Genomic DNA, 22805 nt, shown 5'->3' with positions numbered 1-22805 from the left:
TAAACAGATATCAGTTTCAGGTGTGTATACTGTATATATAGGCCTGTAAATCACAAATATTGGATGTCAACTGGATTGTATTTGTGTTTTTATGTACCGGGTCAGGGTGCTTGGCCCGAGCACTCTTTATATGACTGTTTGCTCAAGTCAGGCCCGTGTTTGCACAGCATCTGGATCTTTATCTCTATCTGATTTACTTTTAGTGAAACAGTACAGCATGTAGTGCAAAATCATTTTAACTGTGATGTGAAAGGTAAACAACTGTAATGATTTATAGTAAAAGCTTAAAATCTGCTTCTTGCTTTTGTCGCTTTATGATAAACACAATGTAGCTTTATGGCATTTTCAAAATACAATAGTTAGGGAGGTGTGAGCAAAAATGTGCAGTGTCCTTTTAAATGCAAATGAGCTGATCTCTGCACTAAATGGCAGTGCCGTGGTTGGTTAGTGCAGATGATCCACTTCTGACATCACAAGGGGAGTCAAATTTCAATGACCTATTTTTTCACATGCTTGCAGAGAATGCTTTACCAAAACTAAGTTACTGGGTTGATCTTTTTCACATGTTCTAGGTTGATACAAGCATTGGGGACTAGAGGTCTTCTCGGGTCCAAAGAAATTTACCAGATCCGAAATGACCCGAATCACTTTATACCCGAACCCGACGTGCATAAATAATTTTTTTTTTTTAAAAAGACCCGACCCAACACAAACCCGAGAAAATTAGACCCGAGTCCGACCCGAACTAGTGGCAATTTTTTTGACATGACTGGACCCGAATGTAAACGGCACTGACGTGTGTACATTTTGCAGACCCACACGCAGCTGTCAGACAGAAAGAAATTCTGGTTGGCCTCGCAACCAATTTGGCGAGCTGCTCGATTTGTTTTACTTATTTTACTTCTGCATGTAATGGTAATTTAGACATACAAATATTGCACATATTTTAATTCACGCTACTACCCGCCCGCACGGAGTTAATTATCCGCCCGCATAACCACCCGTGAATTTTTGGAATGTCACAATCCACTCATTTTGGACACTTTTATGCGGGTATCCACGGGTACCCGACCCATTGCAGGACTCTAATGCACACTTTTAAAAAACAGCGCTTTAATTTTGTTTACAAACTAAAAGACTATAATGGACTTTGCATATATAATGATGAATATAGAATACACTGCATGTTGCTTGCTTATTTTGAACACAAGCATTATCAATAGAAAGACCCGAATCCAGGGCTCCATACTGCCTCACAAAACTTGAGAGTGTGCCACTTAATTTTACATCCATTCGCACATGTGCGACCAGTAAATTTGACCTTTTTTTTGTGATGTGACACTAAATTTAAAACAGCACATTGTACTTTCTGCATCTATCGTCAAAGTATTAATTAGTAATACATTGTATTACTTAGTAGAAATGTGAATATTTGGTTAGCATGTTGATTTACTGTATGTGCCCCTAAAATTTTCAGGTTGGGGCGAATAAAGTTAGTCTGGAGCCCTGGAATCGTTGAGCTATGCTAAAACGACGGACCTTGCGACCATAGTTGGCTAACGAACGATGTTTTGGGAAACGCACCCCAGATCAAAACATAGTTTCAGAATGTATTTTCACATTCATCTGATAAATATGTATGTGTGTGCACCATCACCATCATTGTGCTTAAGTTTTATGTTGCGGATTCATCTGTGTGCCTGAGTGATTCACCTTCCTGTGGCTTGTGTTTAATTGTCTTGTATATGTGCATGCGTGAGGCTATATGCATTTTTAACAATGCCTTTGTGTTCAAGCAATTTGCAACTTTACTGGTCTCCTAGTTACCAGGCATCATATCACCTTACTCTACACTATAGGCTGCTTCAGCTGTATTGGCCAAAAGACTGAGATGCAAAGCCTTGTGGGAACAGCAGCTTCAGGAACCTGACCGAAGTATACATGACTCACAATCCGTTTTAAAGCTCATTACCAGAGAGCAAAGAATGGTCAAGAAGTTCAACACAGCTTTTCGGAGATGTTTCCCAAAAGACCTGCTGAAGGTCATTTCTATAGTCTGAGTTTTTGAGGTGGTGTTCATGAAACTGCAGTGAAGCCTGGAGTACTGTTACATCGATAGCAACCTCTTATGCATGTTTCATCAGCTGGGAGGAGAACAGAGCCTTTCTTTGTTATCTAATACATCCAATCCACTGTCTAAGTGTTGACCGTAGGCCTATTCTACCCTGCCTAACATTTTCGCAGCTATTTTTCCCACCTCCACCGAGTTATTTCCCTGTACTATCATCCAAACACTGACAGGTGTTCTTTATCAGACTCCTACAAGAAGATTCTATACCTATTATCAAGAAAGGCTTGATAACTTTTACAAGACTGGATGTTCAACTTGAGACATTTTGGGTTTATTTTTACATCGCCACTGATAAAAAGACTTTCACAGCCTCGTAGACGCTTCTGATCAACCTAACACCTCCACTTCCTCTTGACCATCTGACCCAGACAGCTTGACAGTTTGCCTCTCACCTTCCTATAGCCTCTTTTTCGTTCTGAGCTGGGGCTTATTTTAACTTCTTAACGGTGATCACAGCGGCAGGGGCAGTGAGCTCGGAGCATGACCGACACCCTTCGGCCACCGTCTTTCCAGGTGCACGTCCCCCGGGACGAGCCCAGTTACGGAGAGGAGGAGGAAGGCGGGAGCGGAGGAGGACATGACAGTGTCGTCTGGTCCAGCTCTTCCACCCCTACCCTGCGGCGCCGGCGTTTCAAAATGAAACGAATGAAAAAGCTGCCCAGCGAGCGTGAGAGGCTTGAGAACGGACTATTGAGGCACCCTAGCTCACGCTCCTCCTCCAAAGAATACCTTCAGCTTCCCTCCATCGAGATCACGCCGTCCAGCGACGAGGACGCGGTCTGGTCCAATAGCTCCACACCGAGCGCCTCACCACGCCGAAAACGCTTCCTGCTACGCAAGTGGCTAAAGGTGCGAGAGAAGAAGGAGCAAGTCAGTGAGAGCAGGTTGGTGGATATGCAGTAATATACACTCTTAAAAATTAAGGTGCTTTTGCACAAAAATGGTGCTTTGTAGTGGAAGACTTTTGTAGTATATTTTGCAATTTGGTAAACTTTACAATTCTTATAAGTTCAACAATTAAATTCTATAAATCGTCTTTGTACTTAGTAACATAAAGCTAACCACCATAAATCAGGTGATAAAATAGACGGCCACATGCTGATTCACAGTTTATCACTATGGACCAATATTGATAGCAATATTCAGTTTTGAATGTAATATGCAATATGGCAATGCAATATGTAAAATTGCAATGCATTTCTGTATTTACATTTACATTTGGAGCGGTTTCCCAGAAAGGGCTTATCCTAGTCCCAGACTAAAATGCACGTTTGAGCTGCTTTAATTTAAAGAGGATGATGTCAAGATGTCAAATAAATCTTTGGTGTCCCCAAAGTACGTATGTGAGTTTTAGCTCAAAATATCATATAGATAATTTATTATAGCAAGTTAAAATTGTCACTTTGTAGGTGTGTGCAAAAATGTGTCATTTTGAGTGTGTCATTTAACATGCAAATGAGTTGATCTCTGTACTAAATTGGCAGTGGCGTGGTTGGATAGTGCAGATTAAGGGGCGGTATTATCCCATTTGACATCACAGGGGTGCCAAATTTCAATGACCTATTTTTTACATGCTTGTGGAGAATGGCAAACCAAAACTAAGTTACTGGGTTGATCTTATTCACATTTTCTAGGTTTTATAGAAGCACTTAAACATGGAAAAAGTCACATTTTCATGGTATGTCCCCTTTAGAAACATCTTGCACTAATATATCTTAACATATATTAGTACCATTGTTTTGTCTTGAAAGTAGGGCTGCACGATTTGGGTAATTTTTCCCATTGCGGTTATTGATGCTAAAATTGCGATGTGCGATTGCGATTATACTAAATGGTATCATGAGTCAACTTGATGGGTTTTAAGGAAAATCCACACACAGTTTAGCTAAAATTTGTATTTGTAAAACTAAAAATGTTTTCGTATTGCCACGTGATGTAGCAACTGCTCAGTGTCAGTAATCCTAAATTTAAAATCCCGCCATACAACAGACATAGAGTTTTTTTAGCTACCAGATCACTGTCAACCTCCTCTGCATCCATCTTCGCTCTGGTATAAGTGACGACGCACACCACACACGTGCATGCCACACGTGCACTGCCTTTTTTGTTCGTTTTTCTTTCTTTTTTTAAACAGCTAGGAAAATCATCAAACTGTTATCAGAAAGTTTGTGTTAACAAGTCCACACATTTATTTATTTAATATAATTGCAACATTTTGCTGTAATTGCACAGGCTGACATCGCGATTGCGATTGCGATGCGAGTAATTGTGCAGCACTACTTGAAAGTCTGATTTTGTTACCGTGATTGAGTTCTCTGGTGTTTTATTTATAGAAATTTAATTCAGGTGCAAGGTCCCTCTTAAGTCACTCCTCCCAGGAATTCCCCAGGGTCTTAACGACCGTTGGTCACACATGCGCACTTTTCAAAAACAACGCTTTAATTCTGTTTACAAAGTAAAAGATGTAAAATGGACTTTGTATACAATTAGAATAATGAATATAGAATGCACTGCATGTTGCTTGCTTATTTTGTTTACAAGCATGATCAATGGGAACACACGAATTGTTGAACTATGCTAAAACGACGGACCTTGCGACCATAGTTGTCTAACGAACAATGCTTTGGAAAACGCACCTGACAGGGCTTAGTCGATTCCCAGACTAAAATGCGCATTTGAGCTGCTTTAATTTAAATGGGACATTTTGGGTGTGTCCTTTAACATGCAAATGAGTTGATGTTTCTACTAAATTGCAGTGGCGTGAATGGATAGTGCTGATTAAGCGGCGGTATTATCCCCTTCTGACATCACAGGGGTGCCAAATTTCAATGACCTATTTTTTTAACATGCTTGTGGAGAATGGCTTACCAAAACTAGGTTACTGGGTTGATCTCATTCACATTTTCTAGGTTTATAGAAGCACTGGGGACCCAATTATAGCACTTAAACATGGAAAAAGTCAAATTTTCATGGTATGTCCCCTTTTAAAACATCTTGCACAGACATATATTAACATATATTAGTACCATTGTTTTGTCTCGAGATGCACACCAGTAATGTTTTTTTGTAATGTTTGTTTGTAAAAACTACCTAAATGTCCTAATATAATAAAGGCCTAATCATGGATTAATCTATACCGGTCTGTCTGGGAAACCGCCCCTACAAGTCTCAAAATAAAAATGTATTACCCGAACTGAGGTGTGTTTCCCAAACAACGACATAACTCGCTGCTAAACCACCATAGTAGGCATAGTTGCAGAAACTAACTTGCTAGTCATGCCTCTTTCCCGAAAACATAGTAATTTGTCGCACATCCGTCATTTGAATGTTGGTTCAGCAATATAGTTGATGATGTGGTAGAGTACTACGTAATCTGTTTAGGGTGCGTTTACCAAAAGCATCGTTAGCCAACTACTGTCTTAAGTTTTGTCGTTTTGAGTTATGTTGTTTGGTTAATGCACCCCAGTTTGCGAATGCCTGGAACGATAGTTTGGGAAACATCTAAATCGTTGAACTAACAATGCTTTTGGGAAACGCACCCCTGATTAGTTTTACTTTACATAAACAAGCAAAAACTGTAGCAAATTGATCATTAAGCAAAATAGCATAATATTAATTATAATTACAGAACAATTTGGATGATTGCACACAGTCTTTAATTGCTTGATCTAACAACGATTACTCAGCTAGTGTCTGAACAGTGGAAGATGAGAGAGAGTAGAGATATCGGCTGATCTGTGGCTCACCTGTCATTTAGTGAGAATAATTTATGGTTGACAATTGAAAAGCCATGAAAACTGATACTGGAGCTGCTGTGCCATTTTTGTTTACCAAAGATGATTTGCATAATTTTACCTCAGCTCCCCTGTGTGAGATGTGTGGTTAAATTGATGATTAAAAGGTAAATTCTGGGAGGGGTGTACCTCAGTTTAACATTGTGTCCTTTGGCTTGGTTACTTGCATGTTTTGTAAAATAAAATTGGTAAATAGAACAACTGTAACTCTATAAATCTTTTACATGAGAGCCCTTAATGTAGTTTTATGAATTTTGTGCCATTCAAAAAAGGGAGAGGAAACAATATTGGATTAAGAAGGCTATGTTGTCTACGTGATAAGGATCCAAAGCAGGATTTCTCACCAAGACAAGAAGATTAAAAATTTGAAAAAGAAAGTGCTTTACTATACTCTACTGTAAGTATGTTTTTATGTTTTTATAAACTCTCATTGTCCATAATTATTAAACATTTAAGTTTTTCAGTCTTTATTATTTTAAAAGTGTAATTAATAATGGCACTATATATATAATATATATATATATTTGGTATTGCTTAGATATCTTCTAACAATTGAATACAAGGAAAGTTTGTTAATCAGTGGCATTTTACTTAGCTTTTTTGTAGGATTTGTTGGATTGTTATAGCAATAAGGCCACCAGACAGAATAAAGTTTAATATTACCTATAATGCATGTGTATGAGAGATCGAAGATTTTTCACTTCTCAGCATCGTGCTCACTGAACTTGAAATTGTTCAACTTAGACAAAACATCTTTAAGATTATAACACATAGAAATATAGTAAAATCTTTAACAAGATCTAAACCAGAGAGAACTAAAACATTCAGCTTTTTTAGGAGTCACTGTTTTGATGTTTTAATGCAGGTGTGGGGAACCCTGGGTTCTGGAGGGGCACTGTCCTGCAGAGTTTAGTTCCAAATCTAATCAAACAAACCTAAAAAATCGAATCAAAGTCTTCAGGATTACATGGAAATTGAATGCAGGTGTGTTTGAATAGGGCTGGAACTAAACTGTGCCCGATTTAATGATATGAGCATAATTTAATGCCACAATATGTAAGATTTTTGTAATAAAATATAATCAATATAAGAACAATCTCGCACACCTGTAAGTTCCGGATAGGTGCATTGGATAGAGAGACAATGAAGTCCAAACATATATATATATATATGCCTGAGGAAAATCTTGTGATCGAAACGTCGCAACAATAATTATTTTGTATATTATGCAAGTTAATATGGTGCGGGATATCCTTTATTTTTATATATGTAATAAAATATAAAAAACGAATTGCAATATTTCATGGGGTTGTGTACTTACATTATCCAAAAAGTTCCAAAGGATTTGTAAATTCAGAAATTCCTATTTTACATAATGGCTCGTCCCTTGTAAATGTCACCCTTTTAGTGACTTAAAGGAACAGTATGTAAAAAAATTATATCAATTGATCATAAAATGCCCCTGATATGTCACTAGACATTAAGAAATCGTTTTCATTTTAAATACTTAAATCACTGACAACAGTAGTCCGGCCAGGATATTATCATTTAAAATGTGGAGTTGCAGCCCTCAAATGATGTTTATGTTGTCATTTTGTGTATTGGCCACCAGTTGTGTGATTGCAGTACCAGTTTTGGCCACAATCCTACATACTGTTCCTTTAATATCCGGTCTATGGCAACACGAGTGCACAAATGTGGAAGTGGCTGTTATACAGCTTCTAACACATAGCTGTTAATTCATTATGATGACAAATTAATTCATTACATCACCGATGTCACATATGTCTTTGCATGGTGCAAATAACTTCCATCGTTCCACTCACCTTCATAACATTATTAACTCTTTCACCGCCAGCGTTTTTAAAAAAAGTTGCCAGCCAGTGCCAGCGTTTTTCATGATTTTCACAAAAGTTTAATGCCTTCCAGAAAATGTTCTTCTTCAAATATATAAACAAACAATATACCAAATGAAAGAACAGACCCTCTGCTTTAAAACAAACAAAAAAAAACGTTTCATCCTACCTTAAGTAGTTCTTTTGTAATCAGCTTTTGAATATGGGTAGGTTTTTGCAAAAACACCACATTTTGATAATTCCATTTTTGTGACTTTTCAGAGATCCCATTCAGAGCGATCTTTAAAACAGACACGGACATGCAGCTGCTTGCCATAGGGGCAATACTTCCGGGTTTAAAAAGTTGCGGAAGGGTATTGCGGAAAGACGGAAATACTCGTCATTGGCGGGGAAGCGTTTTCTCTTGATTGACGAGATATCTCGTCAATGGCGGGGAAAGAGTTAAAGGGCACCTATTTCATTGCTAAAATGTATTTGTGTAATGTAAAAAATGTAAACATGTATTTGGTGTTTGCGAGGTTTATGGTAAAAAAACAAATTTTTGTAGCTCCAGATTACCCTCTCATCCTGAAACACACAGATTTTATACAAAATTCATTGATTTGAAAAGCGCTTTGTCCCTGACTGGCCAGCTAATCTGTACATTGTGATTGGCCTGAATACCTCTGACGTAAGCTGGAAATGTGCCGCTCCAAACCATGTTTGAAAGACTCGGTTGCTAACAAGAGTTAACTTACAGGCTGTGAGTCCAAAGCGGGAGGAATAATGTCGGTCTTGTCAACATCACCAATTCCAGGAAGTAAACTGTTGCCTACAATCCATGTGTCCGTTGTAGAGATTTACGTTGGAGAGAATAACTTGTTCACTTTTTGTACCTTTTGCATATATCGTAAACATGTACTAATACACACTTACACACCAAAGGAAATGTAAAATCGAGCATCGGACCATAAGTGCCCCTTACACTTCACTTTTGTTGTTGTTATTGTGTTATTGTGAAACAGCGACCTCTAATGGTGAAAACCCTACATATTGTGGCTTTAACAGAATCAGATTTATGTATTTGGCCCGTTTATCTAAATTAAATGTGATTAGAGGTGTGTTTAATTTAATTTAGTCTTGTGTTGTGTGATCCGAACTGGAGTTGAATGGCACAAGCGCAGCTGCTGTTATATAATAACTTAAATATAATTTTTTTATCTCATCTGTTAAATTTTAATGAAGCTATTAATCACTTGGTGTTTTGGGACGAATGCTATCCAATGCAGAGGATGTGTGTGAGAGTGGTGCAGTATTTATCTGAATCAGCTGCCATTGAATGTGTAAAATATGCAGTTTTTTTGCACTTACAGAAATTATCTGAGAAAATTCACGGTGTTGCAGCAAAGTGTTACATTCTTTAAAATAACGGGTCTGTTTATGCCAGTTGTTGTTCAGTCCATATGGTGTTATATTTTCCTATCTTTACTGTATGTGTCAGCTTTTATGTATGCATTTTTACTGTATGTTAACACAGCAATTATGCAGTTCATGCTACAGAATGCAGATGATGAATTCTTGTGTAAATTTGTACAAACAGTATGTGGTGAAAAGGATGTGGAGGTCAATGTTGTATATATATTACAGATTAATAATTAAACATATATATATATATATATATATATATATATATATATATATATATATATATATATATATATATATATATATATATATATATATATATATATATATATATATATATATCTGCACATTTGCTGAATAGTCAGCAAGACAATTTAAGCTCAATTCTGTTTTCAGTATCATCACAGGAACAGTTATTTCACATCCTTTTGTGCTCTTCATATCAAACTTGCTTTCCTCATCTTTGTCTGGGAATTTCATAATATGTGAGTTGCGGTTCAGTGAGCTCTCTTATCTGAGTTAGTGTGTGCGATGTCTAGCAGGTCTCAGTACAGTCTGGGAGGGTTAGGGGTTCACTCGTCTGTTGAGATGCATCTGGACCTTTCCCAGCCTGCCTTTCTCTGATAAGAGCTCCTGGTGCTATTTTAAGACATAGGGGACTTATAAGTATACATTTTTAGGCTAGTGACTCTGTCAATGCTGTTAATATTTCAGTTGCAGTCTTTTAGGTGTAAAAAAAGTATATATTGCAGAGACACAGTCCTTGTGGATCTGCAACAAGTGTTTGGACAACCATTTTGTATATATTGTTTGTTAACTATAGGCTTGGTCACAACAGGTGGGTTCGGAAAGTTAATTATTTTTAGTCTACAGGAATTTATTTATTGATTTATAAGCGATCATGCATACATTTTAACCTAAAAATTATGTTCAGTTTCCGAATTATCTTTGTACTAAGTAATACAATACGCACAATCCTGTCATAAAACCATCAATTATAGAGGTCACGGTTACCATGGAGACAGGAATCATGCCAGTCTCTCTCATCACTGACAGCTAACTTCCAATAAGCAATAATGTAATTGTATTAGTCGCTCGCTATACAGAAATATATGTTTTATGATTTTTTGATATTTTGTCTGAATTCTGAATTTGTTATTATTCATTTTCTTTTTAGTGTAGTGTAGTTTTTCATTGATGTTGCTTAAATCTTTCACACAGGATAGTAAAATAACAGATGTTAAACTCATTTTTAATGATGATAATGTAAGTGCTTACCAAAATTATTAGACCATCTGTCGTTTTGTCTCAAAGATGGTGAAGTCCTTTAATGCGGACTCATTCCTTTTCAGAGTTCTCCATATTTCAGTATTTTGAACAGGGATGATTAATGTCAAATTAAATTCTGGGTTTTTCCCCCAAATTTGAGCCGGCACATTTACTCTCTCTCGGTCAGTAATGAATCAAGTATAACATTCAACCATTTAAACTTTTTCTATTAAAGTTTTCTATTAAAGACTACAAGTCAATAATTGCACATCTGAATAAAAATAATAAACTTTACTGTTTTATCTGCCTTTCTTTTAATAAGAAATTTGGAAATACTACTGTGATTTTAAAGCTTACATAGATACACTGGTGGATTAACCATAAAAAAACATACACTCTTAAAACGAATGTGTTAAAATAACACATCTTGTGTCTACATGGCATAACATATTGATATTGGTATCATATTTACACCTGAAACGGCATGTTTTATTTATTTAAGTTTTAATAAATTACTTGTTTAATTGTGTCATTAATGCATTTTGCACAACTGCATTATCATATAAAATTAATGTAATTCCAATAAATCCACAAAGTATATAAAAAACGAAAATGACATAAGCTATAGCCACATGATTTGTTTTGATTTTCAACAATGATTTTAAAAAATGTATAGCAAAAATTATTACAAAAACGCATTATTGCCTCAAATTTTACCCCATATGTGAACGTGTGATTCCGCACCCCCATGAACTCTGGCAAACTTTGCCGTTGTACCAAGATGTGTCTAGAAATCTACAAATATAACGTTGAGACTTTCACATTTTTAATACATTTTCTACACAGAGTACTGGGGTTTGGAAATGTTGTTAGCATTTCTTACACATTTTAATTCCTAAGATAGCAAAATGCAGCTGATGACGTCTGCGGCTGCGCTGACTGCAGCGCCTGACGCCAGATTAAAGTAATGTAACATAATCAAAACACTATGAAAACGGCGAAAAATTCTGAAAAGTGACAAGGATGTAGCACAGAATTGAGCATATTAAACAGATTAAAAGTTAAATAACAGATTAATAGACGCTTCTTTGATTTTGAGGTTGCATGCAAAATCCATTTGGCGCAAAAAAAAACAAGGGGGCACGTGCCCCCTCAGTTTGAATTGGCATGAAGCCTCTGTGTGTCTACACTCTTAAAACGAATGTGTTAAAATAACTAAGGACAACACACATGTTATTTTAACACATTTGTTTTAAGAGTGTGCAAAATATTTTGTTTACTAATACTGTTTAGGGCACCTGTGGCACGAACCTTACATTGGGTGATAAATGTGTTAAGCACTGTATGTAAATATTTATAGTCTGTATACCTTCTTTTTCCAATGCATAAACACTTTAACAATAACCATCACATTAACTATAACGATAATTATATTTGCGTCCACACCACCAGAGTACACATTTGCATGCTGCAGAACTCACACAAATCATTTACTTTTAATGGCATTAACTACTATTGTAGATTTCCTTTGATAAAAACGTTTGCAATTGTTTACATGTCATTGAAAGTGCAAATATGCTGTTGTTGTTGCATTTACATTGGCTATATCCAGCAGATGTCCTCAGGACGCTGCCTTTTCTATATGTCTAAACAGTGGATCTATCATCTTACTGTATCTATTGGCGTAATCAATGTAGTAGAATAAAAACATTACGTAGTCAATTTCATTTGGATACCTGAGGTACTTTTATGTTATGGACCTCATCAAAGAGATTCTCCAAAGTGTCATTTGCCATTTCAAATACGCAAGCACTTTAAGGTGCTTTCACACAGCAATTAAAAATACCTGTAAAATTGGCAGACAGGCTTCTAGAGGACCTACTAACATTGCGTAAGATACCCGGAAAGCCCTCTGTGTGAATGAGACGCAGAAACAACGCCGTTAGGGGAGTGCCGTAGTGAGGACGCTCGTGTCATGGCAACATAAAGTTATGGTTTAGCTCAATAAACCAAGGGATTTACATGCAGATTAACATTCACGACAAGAAATGTCGGCAAACTGGACTGAAGCAAATATCAGGTAGCTCGTCACTATCCTGAAGCAGAGATCATTGAGTAGCATAAAAGAATAAGGCGTCATCATGCGCTCATATGAGCTTATAATAAACACATATGCACACGCATCATCACAACAATCACATGAAAGTATAGTTGTAGTTTATCATTATTGCCTATAATGTGAACTTGCCTATAGATTTAAATGGTTAGTTTGGTTGAAGGCTTACAAACAAATCATTTTGTAATGCCCATGGAGAAAATGATTTGGAAAATCTTTTCTGGAAGCAGAACATGTAAAAATGTGTGTGGTCACTGTTTGTACAGCTCATTGGTTTTATGAAAATGCACCTCCTGTGATTGGATGAACCAGTTTGTGGTATACAGTTTAGTTTGTAGTATATAGCTTTAAGCAAGTTGTTGTCTATAAATTGGACCTTTACAGTAATTTTTTTATTGTGGTGACTCATGCAATTTTCTAGAAATTGCAGGCTCACTTTGGAAAGGCTTTGAAAGGAAGCTTTGTGGTTAAAAAAAAGTACAAGTCAAGAACCTTTGTTCCCATTAAAGTTCCAGGTTTCTTATGACTGCAGTGATTTAACAGTGATGACAGAGAAAGGTCCAATAGAAAGAAGCTAATTCACCGAGCTAAAAGCAGATGTCTTGCACTCAACAGGGCAGTTCATTGTTATATTGCTGTGTCACAGCAACCTTTGTCTGTCTTGGCAATTTCACTTTCAGTTTTACTATAATATCATACAGTTCTTCAAAGCTGTCTTTTATGGGATGCAAGAGGTACTTAAAAAGGTTTATCATATCCATGCTGTTAAAGTATATCCATAAAAAGTAGTCCTGATAAATGTGTTACTTTATGTTCGTTGTTAGATAACAATACACATTTTATCAAGACGCATATCGATAAGCATGTTGAACTGCATGCAGCACTGCACAGAGCGATTGTCTTAAGTCCCGTGAGATCAGCTTGCTTGTTATGCTTTTGAATTCCCCTCGCGGCACAGTGATGTCACATGCCAATCTGTTTGAAATTAGCACCTTATGAAATTAAGAGCTTAGTGGTTATGGGGCACTGCATAGGCACATTATAACAATGCTTAGCATTAAGGTAATCCTGTTTGTTGTCATTAAGGGAAATCATCTTTGTCTCATAAATTCTGCTCACTTAATTATCCCTAGAATATCAAAAGTGTCTTAAGGTGGTAGATCATTGTGTACTTATCCCACAATAGTTAGCTTGCTCGGAAAACAAAGCATTCACATAACTCGTCTGGGTAATATACTAATGCCGCAATAGTTAGCCTGTCTGGAACAGAGCAGATATTAAATCACGATACTCTATGATGCTTGCATTACATGCGAACGGCCCCTGTGCTAATAGGATTTTGTTTCTTGTTCCCTGTCTCATCCTCAATTCGAAGGACAATTAGACTAACAGACCCAGTTCCTGCTGCAGTGAATGTCATCACACCACTGATCTATTGGCCTTCCTGCAACGTGATGCCCAGCCTTTGTCTAAACCAGGGGTGTCAAACTCAATTTCATCGCGGGCCACATCAGCATTACGGTTATTTTCAAAGGGCCGGGTGTATTTGAAGGACTGTATGAATATATCAACTCTTTTATTACTGTACATTGCATAATTTTCTCTGCATTTGCTTACTATTGGTTTTGTTAATAACTCAATTAATACCTAGCTTTGAAAGTAGAAGCCCAGGCAAATAATGACAAAGTGTATAGAGTACAACTATTCTACAGATTATTTTTAAAATAATTGTGGTGACAAAAACACATGTTGTGTGTGAGTACACTCAAAATGTTCTGTTATCCTTCATTGTGCAGGTAAGAAAATGAGAGGCATTTTAAAATACTAATCTGTTTTAAAATCTCCACCACAATATGCATTTATTAGACAAATATACTCTGGCTTGTCATTTATTGCCCTCTTTACAAAAAAGCTGTGATTTTTACCTGGCTTTGAGTGTCTGATTGACTGACGTCTCATGAGTTAAGTGTTGTAGGCTACAGATCAATAGTTTCAATAGTTATTAATGAGTCAGATGAGTCATTAGTTCGCGTATTTAGCGGGAGTAGACGCTGTGTAAACTATTCCCAGCTGGACATCGCGAAACATTTCTGTACACGAGACGGAAAACATTTCCTCGCTGGATCCGCGTGTGCGTGCGCGAGAGAGGGAGAGAAAGCACGAGCAGATACTGTTCGTTTCCATATGCGGAGGTCGCATAGGCAGCGTCATCAAGCCTGGATTATAAGTTAACTGACCATTACATTCGCAAGTCATACGGATATTACAACTATTTAATATAAACAAAGAATAATATTTAACTTTATAATTGTTAATATCCTGAAACAAGACAGTCTTGATGACGTATGCAGCCTGGAAATGTGCCCTCCGGAGGCTGCAGCGTTCGCATTGAGACACGCCCACTCTAGTAGCGCGCGCGTGCGGGGCACTGCACGTTCTTTCTCATGCAATCATCAACATTATCAATATCAAAAAGACTTTGGCGGGACAAAAATTAGTTTTGGTGGCTGCAAAAAAAGTAAATGTTGGAAATAACCTGCAAAAAATAAAACTTATAATAACAATAAAATAATCTGTTAACTCTCGCGGGCCACATAATTAACATAATTTGTTAACTCTCGCGGGCCAGATGAAATGAGGGGGCGGGCCGGATTTGGCCCGCGGGCCTTGAGTTTGACACCCCTGGTCTAAACAAACAACCACTGGCCGCCCCCGTTTATTCTACTTAAGGGCTCATTATAGAGGGTATGCATTGACGTCACTTTTCTACGTTACCATGCCAGAGCATGCCCTGTTGAGTGGCAAACATTCAGCAAAATGGCTGCTTTTCATAGCGGGTTCTGCGAAAATGCCAGTAAAACTATTATCAGCGTAAATTGAATTTAGTTGGACTTGATAGCAGATGTGGACAATACTTAGTTACATTAGTTACATTCTCCAAGCATCTGTGCTTTATTAGGGTGTTTGTACTGGGAAAAATGTTACTTCACTACATTCTAAAGCATATAATCATATTGTGTATTCTTTAATATTGAATATTTAAATTTATTTAATACCTAATTACATTATGATTGTGTATTTTTACTTGAGTAAAAGTACGTTAATGTACTTAAATATAACATTTAAAACAAAAACTTATTATTAATGAAATGTAATAGAGTAAAAATTATGATGATATTTTTTGGAATGTATGTTTTCCAAAGAAAAACACGGATAAAATACAAATACTTGAAAAATGCTTTTAAATAGAAAGTAAAATACTTAAGTAATGTCCACCTCTGCTTGATAGTGACCCTAGCAACTTGTCAACCCACCTGTGGTCAGTAGACGTTGGCATGAACGATCAATTTACTTCTCCTTTCAGTGTTTTTGGGCAATCTGTAAAACGATAGCTCCGAATTCTTACAGTCGCACAACAGCTTTTTTCCATTTAGACGCGTTTTGCCAGTGTTTTCGCTGATTTCACACTGTACACAAATTCTGCCTCTCTGTCTTTCGCCCACTCAGTGGGCATAACCGCAGCCGCTTTCGTGACATCAGGGCTGCGTTCAGCCCCAACAAAACGTTGCACAACGTTTAATAAACAGAAACGGTGATGCGTTGAACGCCTTGTTGTGATGAGTTGCAACTATGGTAGCTGAGAGGCCATTCTTTGTGTTCTTTTTTAAATGTTTCTGAAGCCTGATGAAATCGTTATAAATGTGTGTTTAATACTGTAAAATATCGTTGATGTTACAGTCACTGACCTTGCCGTCCAGAATGAAAGACAACATTCCAACTTGAACCCATTTGACGAGCTGTCTCTTTACTATCGCGTGGTTTTATACATCTTGCCGCTGATTGGGCCGACATTTCTGACACACCCACCAAACAAGAGAAAACGCTTCTAAAACCTGTTGCATTCCGTTGCACACCGTTTCCAGGAAACATGTCGTTCAACCCGGAAACCGTAGCAAAACGTTGTGCACCGGTGTGAGATTGAACGTGCCCCAGGTGCATAGCCTTACCCCCCATTCAGACAGCCAGCGACCAGCAGTAGCAGAGCGACGCGATCTCATTCATTTCAATGGAAACCGGGCGACTTACGGCGGCACGAGCGAAAGTGACCGTTGGCGACCGTATGGGCGTGTCAAGCGATGCGAGAAAGTTAAGAAAAGTTTAACTTTATGCAAATGTCGAGCGAATTCCGGGAGCGACTACCAATGAGAACGAGGTAATGGAGTTCACGTCATCCTTCTCTCGTCAGTTATTGCCGTGGATGGTACTCATTTGTGTATGACAAGCAGATTTAGAAACGCCTCATTGAAAGAGACGGGCAACATTTTTCATATATTCTTCTGCGTCGCCGACGCGTCTGGGTCGACGTGCAAAAAACACATGCAGACCGCTGGTAGACAGTATCCACGCGTGAATCCACAGTAGCATCCCAACCGTAGCAGCTTGGCCAGTTTAACCCACAAACGAAGAAGAAACAGCAGTTGTGTATGGTTTGAGAAGACCAGCAGTGATGGATATGGAAAGTTTTTGCGGACAATATTAAAAAGGAATTGCAAATGGTATGTGCAATTGCGTTTCCTACTTGTGGGTGTAAAAGTTGTGACTTAATTCAAACGCAAATGCAAACTGTTCGAGTTTCGAGTTATGACCCTGTCATATTTCAATCTCAATTGCAGTTCATCATTTGCTATTTCACTTCCTCTAGCGTCGCGTACGGATCTTGCCAAAACTCAAATGAAATCGCAATCCTCTTTGTATTTGCGTTTCCAATGCCTGTAGTTAAACTTGTCAATCACAGTGTTGGGGATGGGGTTATATTATGGGGCGTGTTTGTATTTGGAAGCGACGTCACTCACAGTCGACCACGCTTCACTGTGCTTAAACGGCCACAAGGGGGAGCACAAGAAAAGCTAAAATGATAACGCAGAAAAATCCTATTGACTTTGTCTGTCCTATAAGTGTGGCTGAAGACTAAAAGTATTGTCAAAGTAGTTACGTTCGTGAATTTGTGTATGGCTGTTTTATGCATTCATTTTCTTATAAATACATTCTAATAATAAAATAATTTATTGGATAAAAATTATTAACAAAAAGCAGCAACTTGGCACTCTGCAGTACTCAATTCTGATTGGTCAGTCATGCCTTTTTAATTTTGTAAAAACTTTTGAAATCAGAATGTTTTTTCCACTTAAATTGTAACTTCATGGTCCTGAATTAATTTATATGGTGAATAGTTGTGTAGTTGGCGGTTTTTTAATCTTTAATAACAGTTTTATATCTTTATCATGTTTTATTTTAATACAACTGTGGTGCTCACAAGTCTTTGCTGGACTGTGCCTTAAACAAAACGCTATTGGTTATTTGAAAAAGGGGGAGGGTCTTCTCAATAGTTCCACACTGACTTCCTGTTCCAGTTAAAAGGAACTTCAGTGGGCCTTTCCAATAACACAGCACAAAACAGGCATCTGTCATGAATGATTCAGAAGGCTACATCAAGTCTCCATCCCCTCCAAGCCTCCAGTTTAGCAGAGAAGTTATACATAATCTACATAAGCCCACATGCAGATAAAACTCTTAAGACCCTCAGGCACACACACAGATAAACACACACACAGACAGAAGCTGCTGTGATACTGGAATGTTTAAAGCAGGTCTATTTACTGACCATTGCTGAGATATTGGCTTACGTAGTTTGAATAGCATATACGAGTTTTCCTGCCGGTGTGCAATCTGTCGCCACCACAGGCAAATACCCGCATGCACCTGAGCATGTCGTCTTACAGTAAATCCCTGGATGAGAATATCCAGCATGCAAAATGGGAATTGTGTAGCTCACCCAAAAACAGACCATCAGTATCACTCCAACACCCATAACAAACAAATTAAGCTTCAAAACTGTCTTGGCAGCAAGCACCCACTTTTAATTCACTTAAACGGATAGCTCACCCGAAAAATAAAAATACAATTTATGATTCACTCTTACATTCCAAAACCCTATGACTGTGAAACACAAAATGAGGTGTTAGACAAAATATGTGACCTGTGCTGTCTAAATGAATCGGAATGCTTATTTTAAGCTACAGGCTTTTTCTAAAAATAACCAAATTAAAACCTTATCAAGTGATCGCAATACTCCAAATAGAAATAAAACATCTAAAATGATCTTTACATTTTCTGAGAGGTGCACCCTTTTAAATTTTTCCTAATACAAAGGATGCGTTTTTTTTTTTTTTTTTTTTTTTTGAGACATAAAGGAATGAGATAATAAAGTGTGGCACTTGCTTCAAAGAGGGGACGTGACGTGCCAGATCTGGCAAGATAATCTTAATAATATCCTGTAGTGTGTGATGCACAGGATTTTAAAATCCTGTAGTTTGAGCGTGTTTAAGATTTCATAATCTGCCATGATTTTAAATTTCCTGTAGTGTGAGCCAGGCATTACACATCCAAAGCGTTCGCCCAAATAGATGCTCTCTTACAGCACGCTATATTGATGTACCAGCCGGATCCCATGAGAATTTATACAGATTTTATGAGTTGGCTAATTCATATGAAGTGAATTGTACAAAAACATAAGATTACCATAAAAAAAAAACAATAACGAATTTCCACCCCTAACTCCTGTGTCAAATAGGCAAAAGCAAATCATCCAAAAATGTACAAAGTAGCCACCCCTTAAAATGCAATGAGATAGCGTTGGATAGGCCTATACACAAAATTATAGATGTAGCCTCTTATGAAACGGCTGAAATTCCACAAGGGGGCGGATTTGTTCCTCAGACGTTGCACAATAAATGTGACAGCCGAATGTAGTCTTAAAAACTGTGAATGAAAAGTGAGAGTCAAACGAATGTCCGGTAGTGAACTAATTGTTTACCTCAAGATTGTGAGGTGAAAAAATCGTTTTGGATTAAAAGGCTTGGATATTCCATTTCCTTGGACTTTTTAGGATTTATGAACAATTTGTTTTGGACAAATTCACCGAAGCGGATAAAGGGAAGATTTTAAATGGTAAGTAAATAACCTAATTCGGCGCCGCCCGGTTCAGGTAACTAACAACTAGATTATAATTTTATGACTGCTAAATCATATTATGCTTTGTGTGTGCGCTTAATGGAATCCTGAGAGTCGAAGCTTTCAAACGTTTTGCCACATGACCGTATATTTTGGAGATTTAATGCTTCAAAGTTACAATGACGTTTATGCAGCCTCATGTTCAAGGGAGCGGGTGTACCTTGTACGGCACAGTGATCCTTATCAGGTTAAAAATATCTGTCATTATGAGTATTCACACAAATATAATCTGTTATGTTTTAGGTACGTTTTTGGTTAACTGTTAGGAGGGAAATATCTGATGTGTAACATTATAATATATCCTTGCATTACAGTAGATCTTAAAGCTGCCTGTCTCAATGTCAATCAAACAATAATGGAATAATAAAAGTTGAAAATGTTTTCTAGAGATATTGGTTTTGAATTTGTGTGTGCCAAAGCAGTGATTTTGTTTTGAAACCCTGTAACTTTATTTTTTGCTCATTCTATTGACTTCAAACTTCAAACATATTTTTTTTTAATAGAGAATGTGAAAATAACTCATTTTAGAAAAAAATTCCATTCCCACCTAATTTTCCAGGAGTCTCAGTCACCATTAGCTATACACCGATTTTCCATGTAATAAACGTAAGTGGTGATTAACATGTCACAAAAGAAAGAGAGTCATAGGGGTTTGGAATAACACAATAGTAAGAGTCTCTGTGTATGCTATCATGACCCACTGACCCCACCCACATATTTTGGCACAAACGTCTTGCAGTCAGGAATTTTTTTTACCTCAAGTCAGATAATAAAGGTCAGGAAATAATATCCAGACTAAAGATGAAAGGACAGATATGCTTTGATGTTTAAAATGTACTGTTATAGGACACAGTAACAGAAGTTAGTGCTTTATCTTTATTATATGATGTTATACTGTACATCAGTTAATATGGGTTATCAGTCTATCTTAAAGGGATAGTTCACACACAAATAAAAATGTTGTCATCATTTACTCACCCTCATGTTGTTCTAAACCCGTATGAGTTTATTTATTGTGTTAAACACAGATAATTTAATAAATGATGGTAAGCACACAGTTGACGGTACCAATTGACTTCCATAGTAGGAGAAGTTTAATATCTTAAATATCTAGCTGAACATCTGTAGTCAACAATTCATTTTCATTGCAGGAAAGCAAGCAATTTGGTTTGTCCGTGTAAATGTTATCATCTACATTAGCTGGGTTTTTTTCAAAGCGACATACAGCATTTAATCTATACATTTTTATCAGTATGTGGTTTCCCTGGGATTGAACCCATGACCTTTGTAGCGCTACCACCATGCGCAAAAACAAACTCCTTTTGTGTTTGTATTCAGCAATCAGCACTTGATCAAACTGCAAACACGTGTTGTGAGTGTAATTGTGCCATCTTGTGGCAAACCATAGGGGGACTATTTTCCAAAAAAAATACCACATGCAAGCTGAACTGTACGTACCCTAAAATAATAAAAGCCTGTGTCTCCATTTTTCAAACATTTGCGTGATTGACATTTGTCTCTTTTTTGCAGCAGTCAACAGAGCAGCCAGCAGAGCAGCCAACAGAGCAGTCATGATGACGACACCAGCCGCTTCCTGACTCCGTTCATCCGTGAGGAGAGGTACAGTAAATGCTTTGCGTCCCCTGTGACACAGTTTTTAAAGATGTATTGATCAGAAACATCAATGATATAGGGTCATGATTTGATGTGCAAAAAAATCAAGCTGATTCCACCAGCAGCTCAGAGTTCAAAGGTGAAAATTATGTAAAGCTTGTGATTGCTCGTGTTGGAAATAAGCTGCCCTGGAGCAATTACATTAACAAGCATGAAATGCATAAAGGTGCATTCAACAACTAAGCTTTATCTAATGCCAGTGACGTTTTAAGGGTTGCTGAAGTGAAGCTCAACTACATGAGAACAAGGTTAAAGAGGGGTTTGGGGGTTAAAGCTATTTAATGCACTGCAAGAGTTGGATTCCTCATAGGCAAAGTGACAAAAAATCACTTGGACGTATGACGGAGTATTTCTGTGCCGAATGCACTTCAGGGTTTAAACATGAAAGATTCATACGTAACAATCTTGCTTTATTCTTTTTATGGGCAATTTCAGTGCAGGAAGTATGGTGGAAGTCCTTATATAGAACAGGGCATGCACACACCAACCAAGAGCCAACACGAAATTAACATCACCAAATAAGTGTGTTGTTGTTTGTGAGGGAAATTTAAGCTTGTTCAGCGTGTTCACCAAGCATTATAGATACAATGGATATAGTTGTGCGTGTGTGTTTGTTTAAAGCTGGATTTTGTTGAAATGGGGCGGTCCCAACCGGGTCATGAGTCGCAGGCGGTAAGTAAAACGGCATCATTGTTTGTGTTTTGTTGACAATCAGCGTGTATGTGCATATTGTGTAAACTACATGAACATTTTTTAATCAAAAGTTATCCAGAAATAGTGGGATGATGTTTTGTGTGTTGCATGCTGTTGACTCGCTCTGCCCATGGTACGCCTCCAGGAGCTTGGGCTTATTTGGAAAGAATCGGTACAGCTGATCTGTCTTTCATAAATCTGATAAAACTAAAGACTATATGAAGTATGTAATACTACTCTATGGGTACTCAAGATTAACATGAGATAAACAGATACAGTACGTGTTACGTAAGCTCTAAAGTCTCTTCTGAGCAAAATATATTAACTTTAATTTGTTTTTAGAGCACTCTGTGGCTTCCTTTCTGATGAATCTTTAAAAAGTGCAGTAACAGGAAAAAAGCAAAATAGGTAATTAAAAATATCAGAGGTGAATTAACAATGCAAACCGTAATGTATAATCTGAACCCTTTTTTAAAGTACAAAACAAGAATAAAATTTAATTCAATGCAGCACCACTAACTTTACATCTCATTGCTTGTAGGATTTTCATTAAATAAGCACATTATTTTCTCACAGTGCTGAAGGCAGGACAAAACTGACAGGGTAAAAGTAAAAACCACATCTGTACTTCAGTACCTCACGTCTTCAAATGTGTTTATGCATGTGCGTGACGGCACACAGGAAGTGGTTTGGTAGTAATCTTGACCCATATATGTATGTGCAAACCACAATAGGTGTTATTTCCAAGGTGAGATACCTCAGAGCCGTGCTGTATTTTTGTAAAGTTGAGCTCTGAA

The 22805-nt window shown here is 37.4% G+C and overlaps 1 protein-coding gene across 10 annotated transcripts in view; it reads left to right on the top strand.

The window, feature by feature from the left end:
• The window catches only part of gramd1bb (GRAM domain containing 1Bb), a 196670-nt gene that overhangs the window by 98734 nt on the left and 75131 nt on the right, over nucleotides 1-22805 (top strand). For 8 of the 10 annotated variants that reach the window (XM_055174419.2, XM_055174421.2, XM_055174420.2 and 5 more), the window contains exons 2-3: nucleotides 1860-3015; nucleotides 21172-21261. In XM_055174419.2, the coding sequence (XP_055030394.2) occupies nucleotides 2612-3015; nucleotides 21172-21261 (494 nt within the window). In that variant the 5' untranslated portion in view covers nucleotides 1860-2611. The remainder of the gene's footprint in view (nucleotides 1-1859; nucleotides 3016-21171; nucleotides 21262-22805) is intronic. The other 2 variants (XM_055174424.2, XM_055174425.2) reach the window with 1 other exon arrangement.

Source organism: Misgurnus anguillicaudatus, chromosome 15 (assembly GCF_027580225.2).
Source record: "Misgurnus anguillicaudatus chromosome 15, ASM2758022v2, whole genome shotgun sequence".
Lineage (NCBI taxonomy): Eukaryota > Metazoa > Chordata > Actinopteri > Cypriniformes > Cobitidae > Misgurnus > Misgurnus anguillicaudatus.
This window is presented reverse-complemented; position numbering and strand designations above follow the sequence as displayed.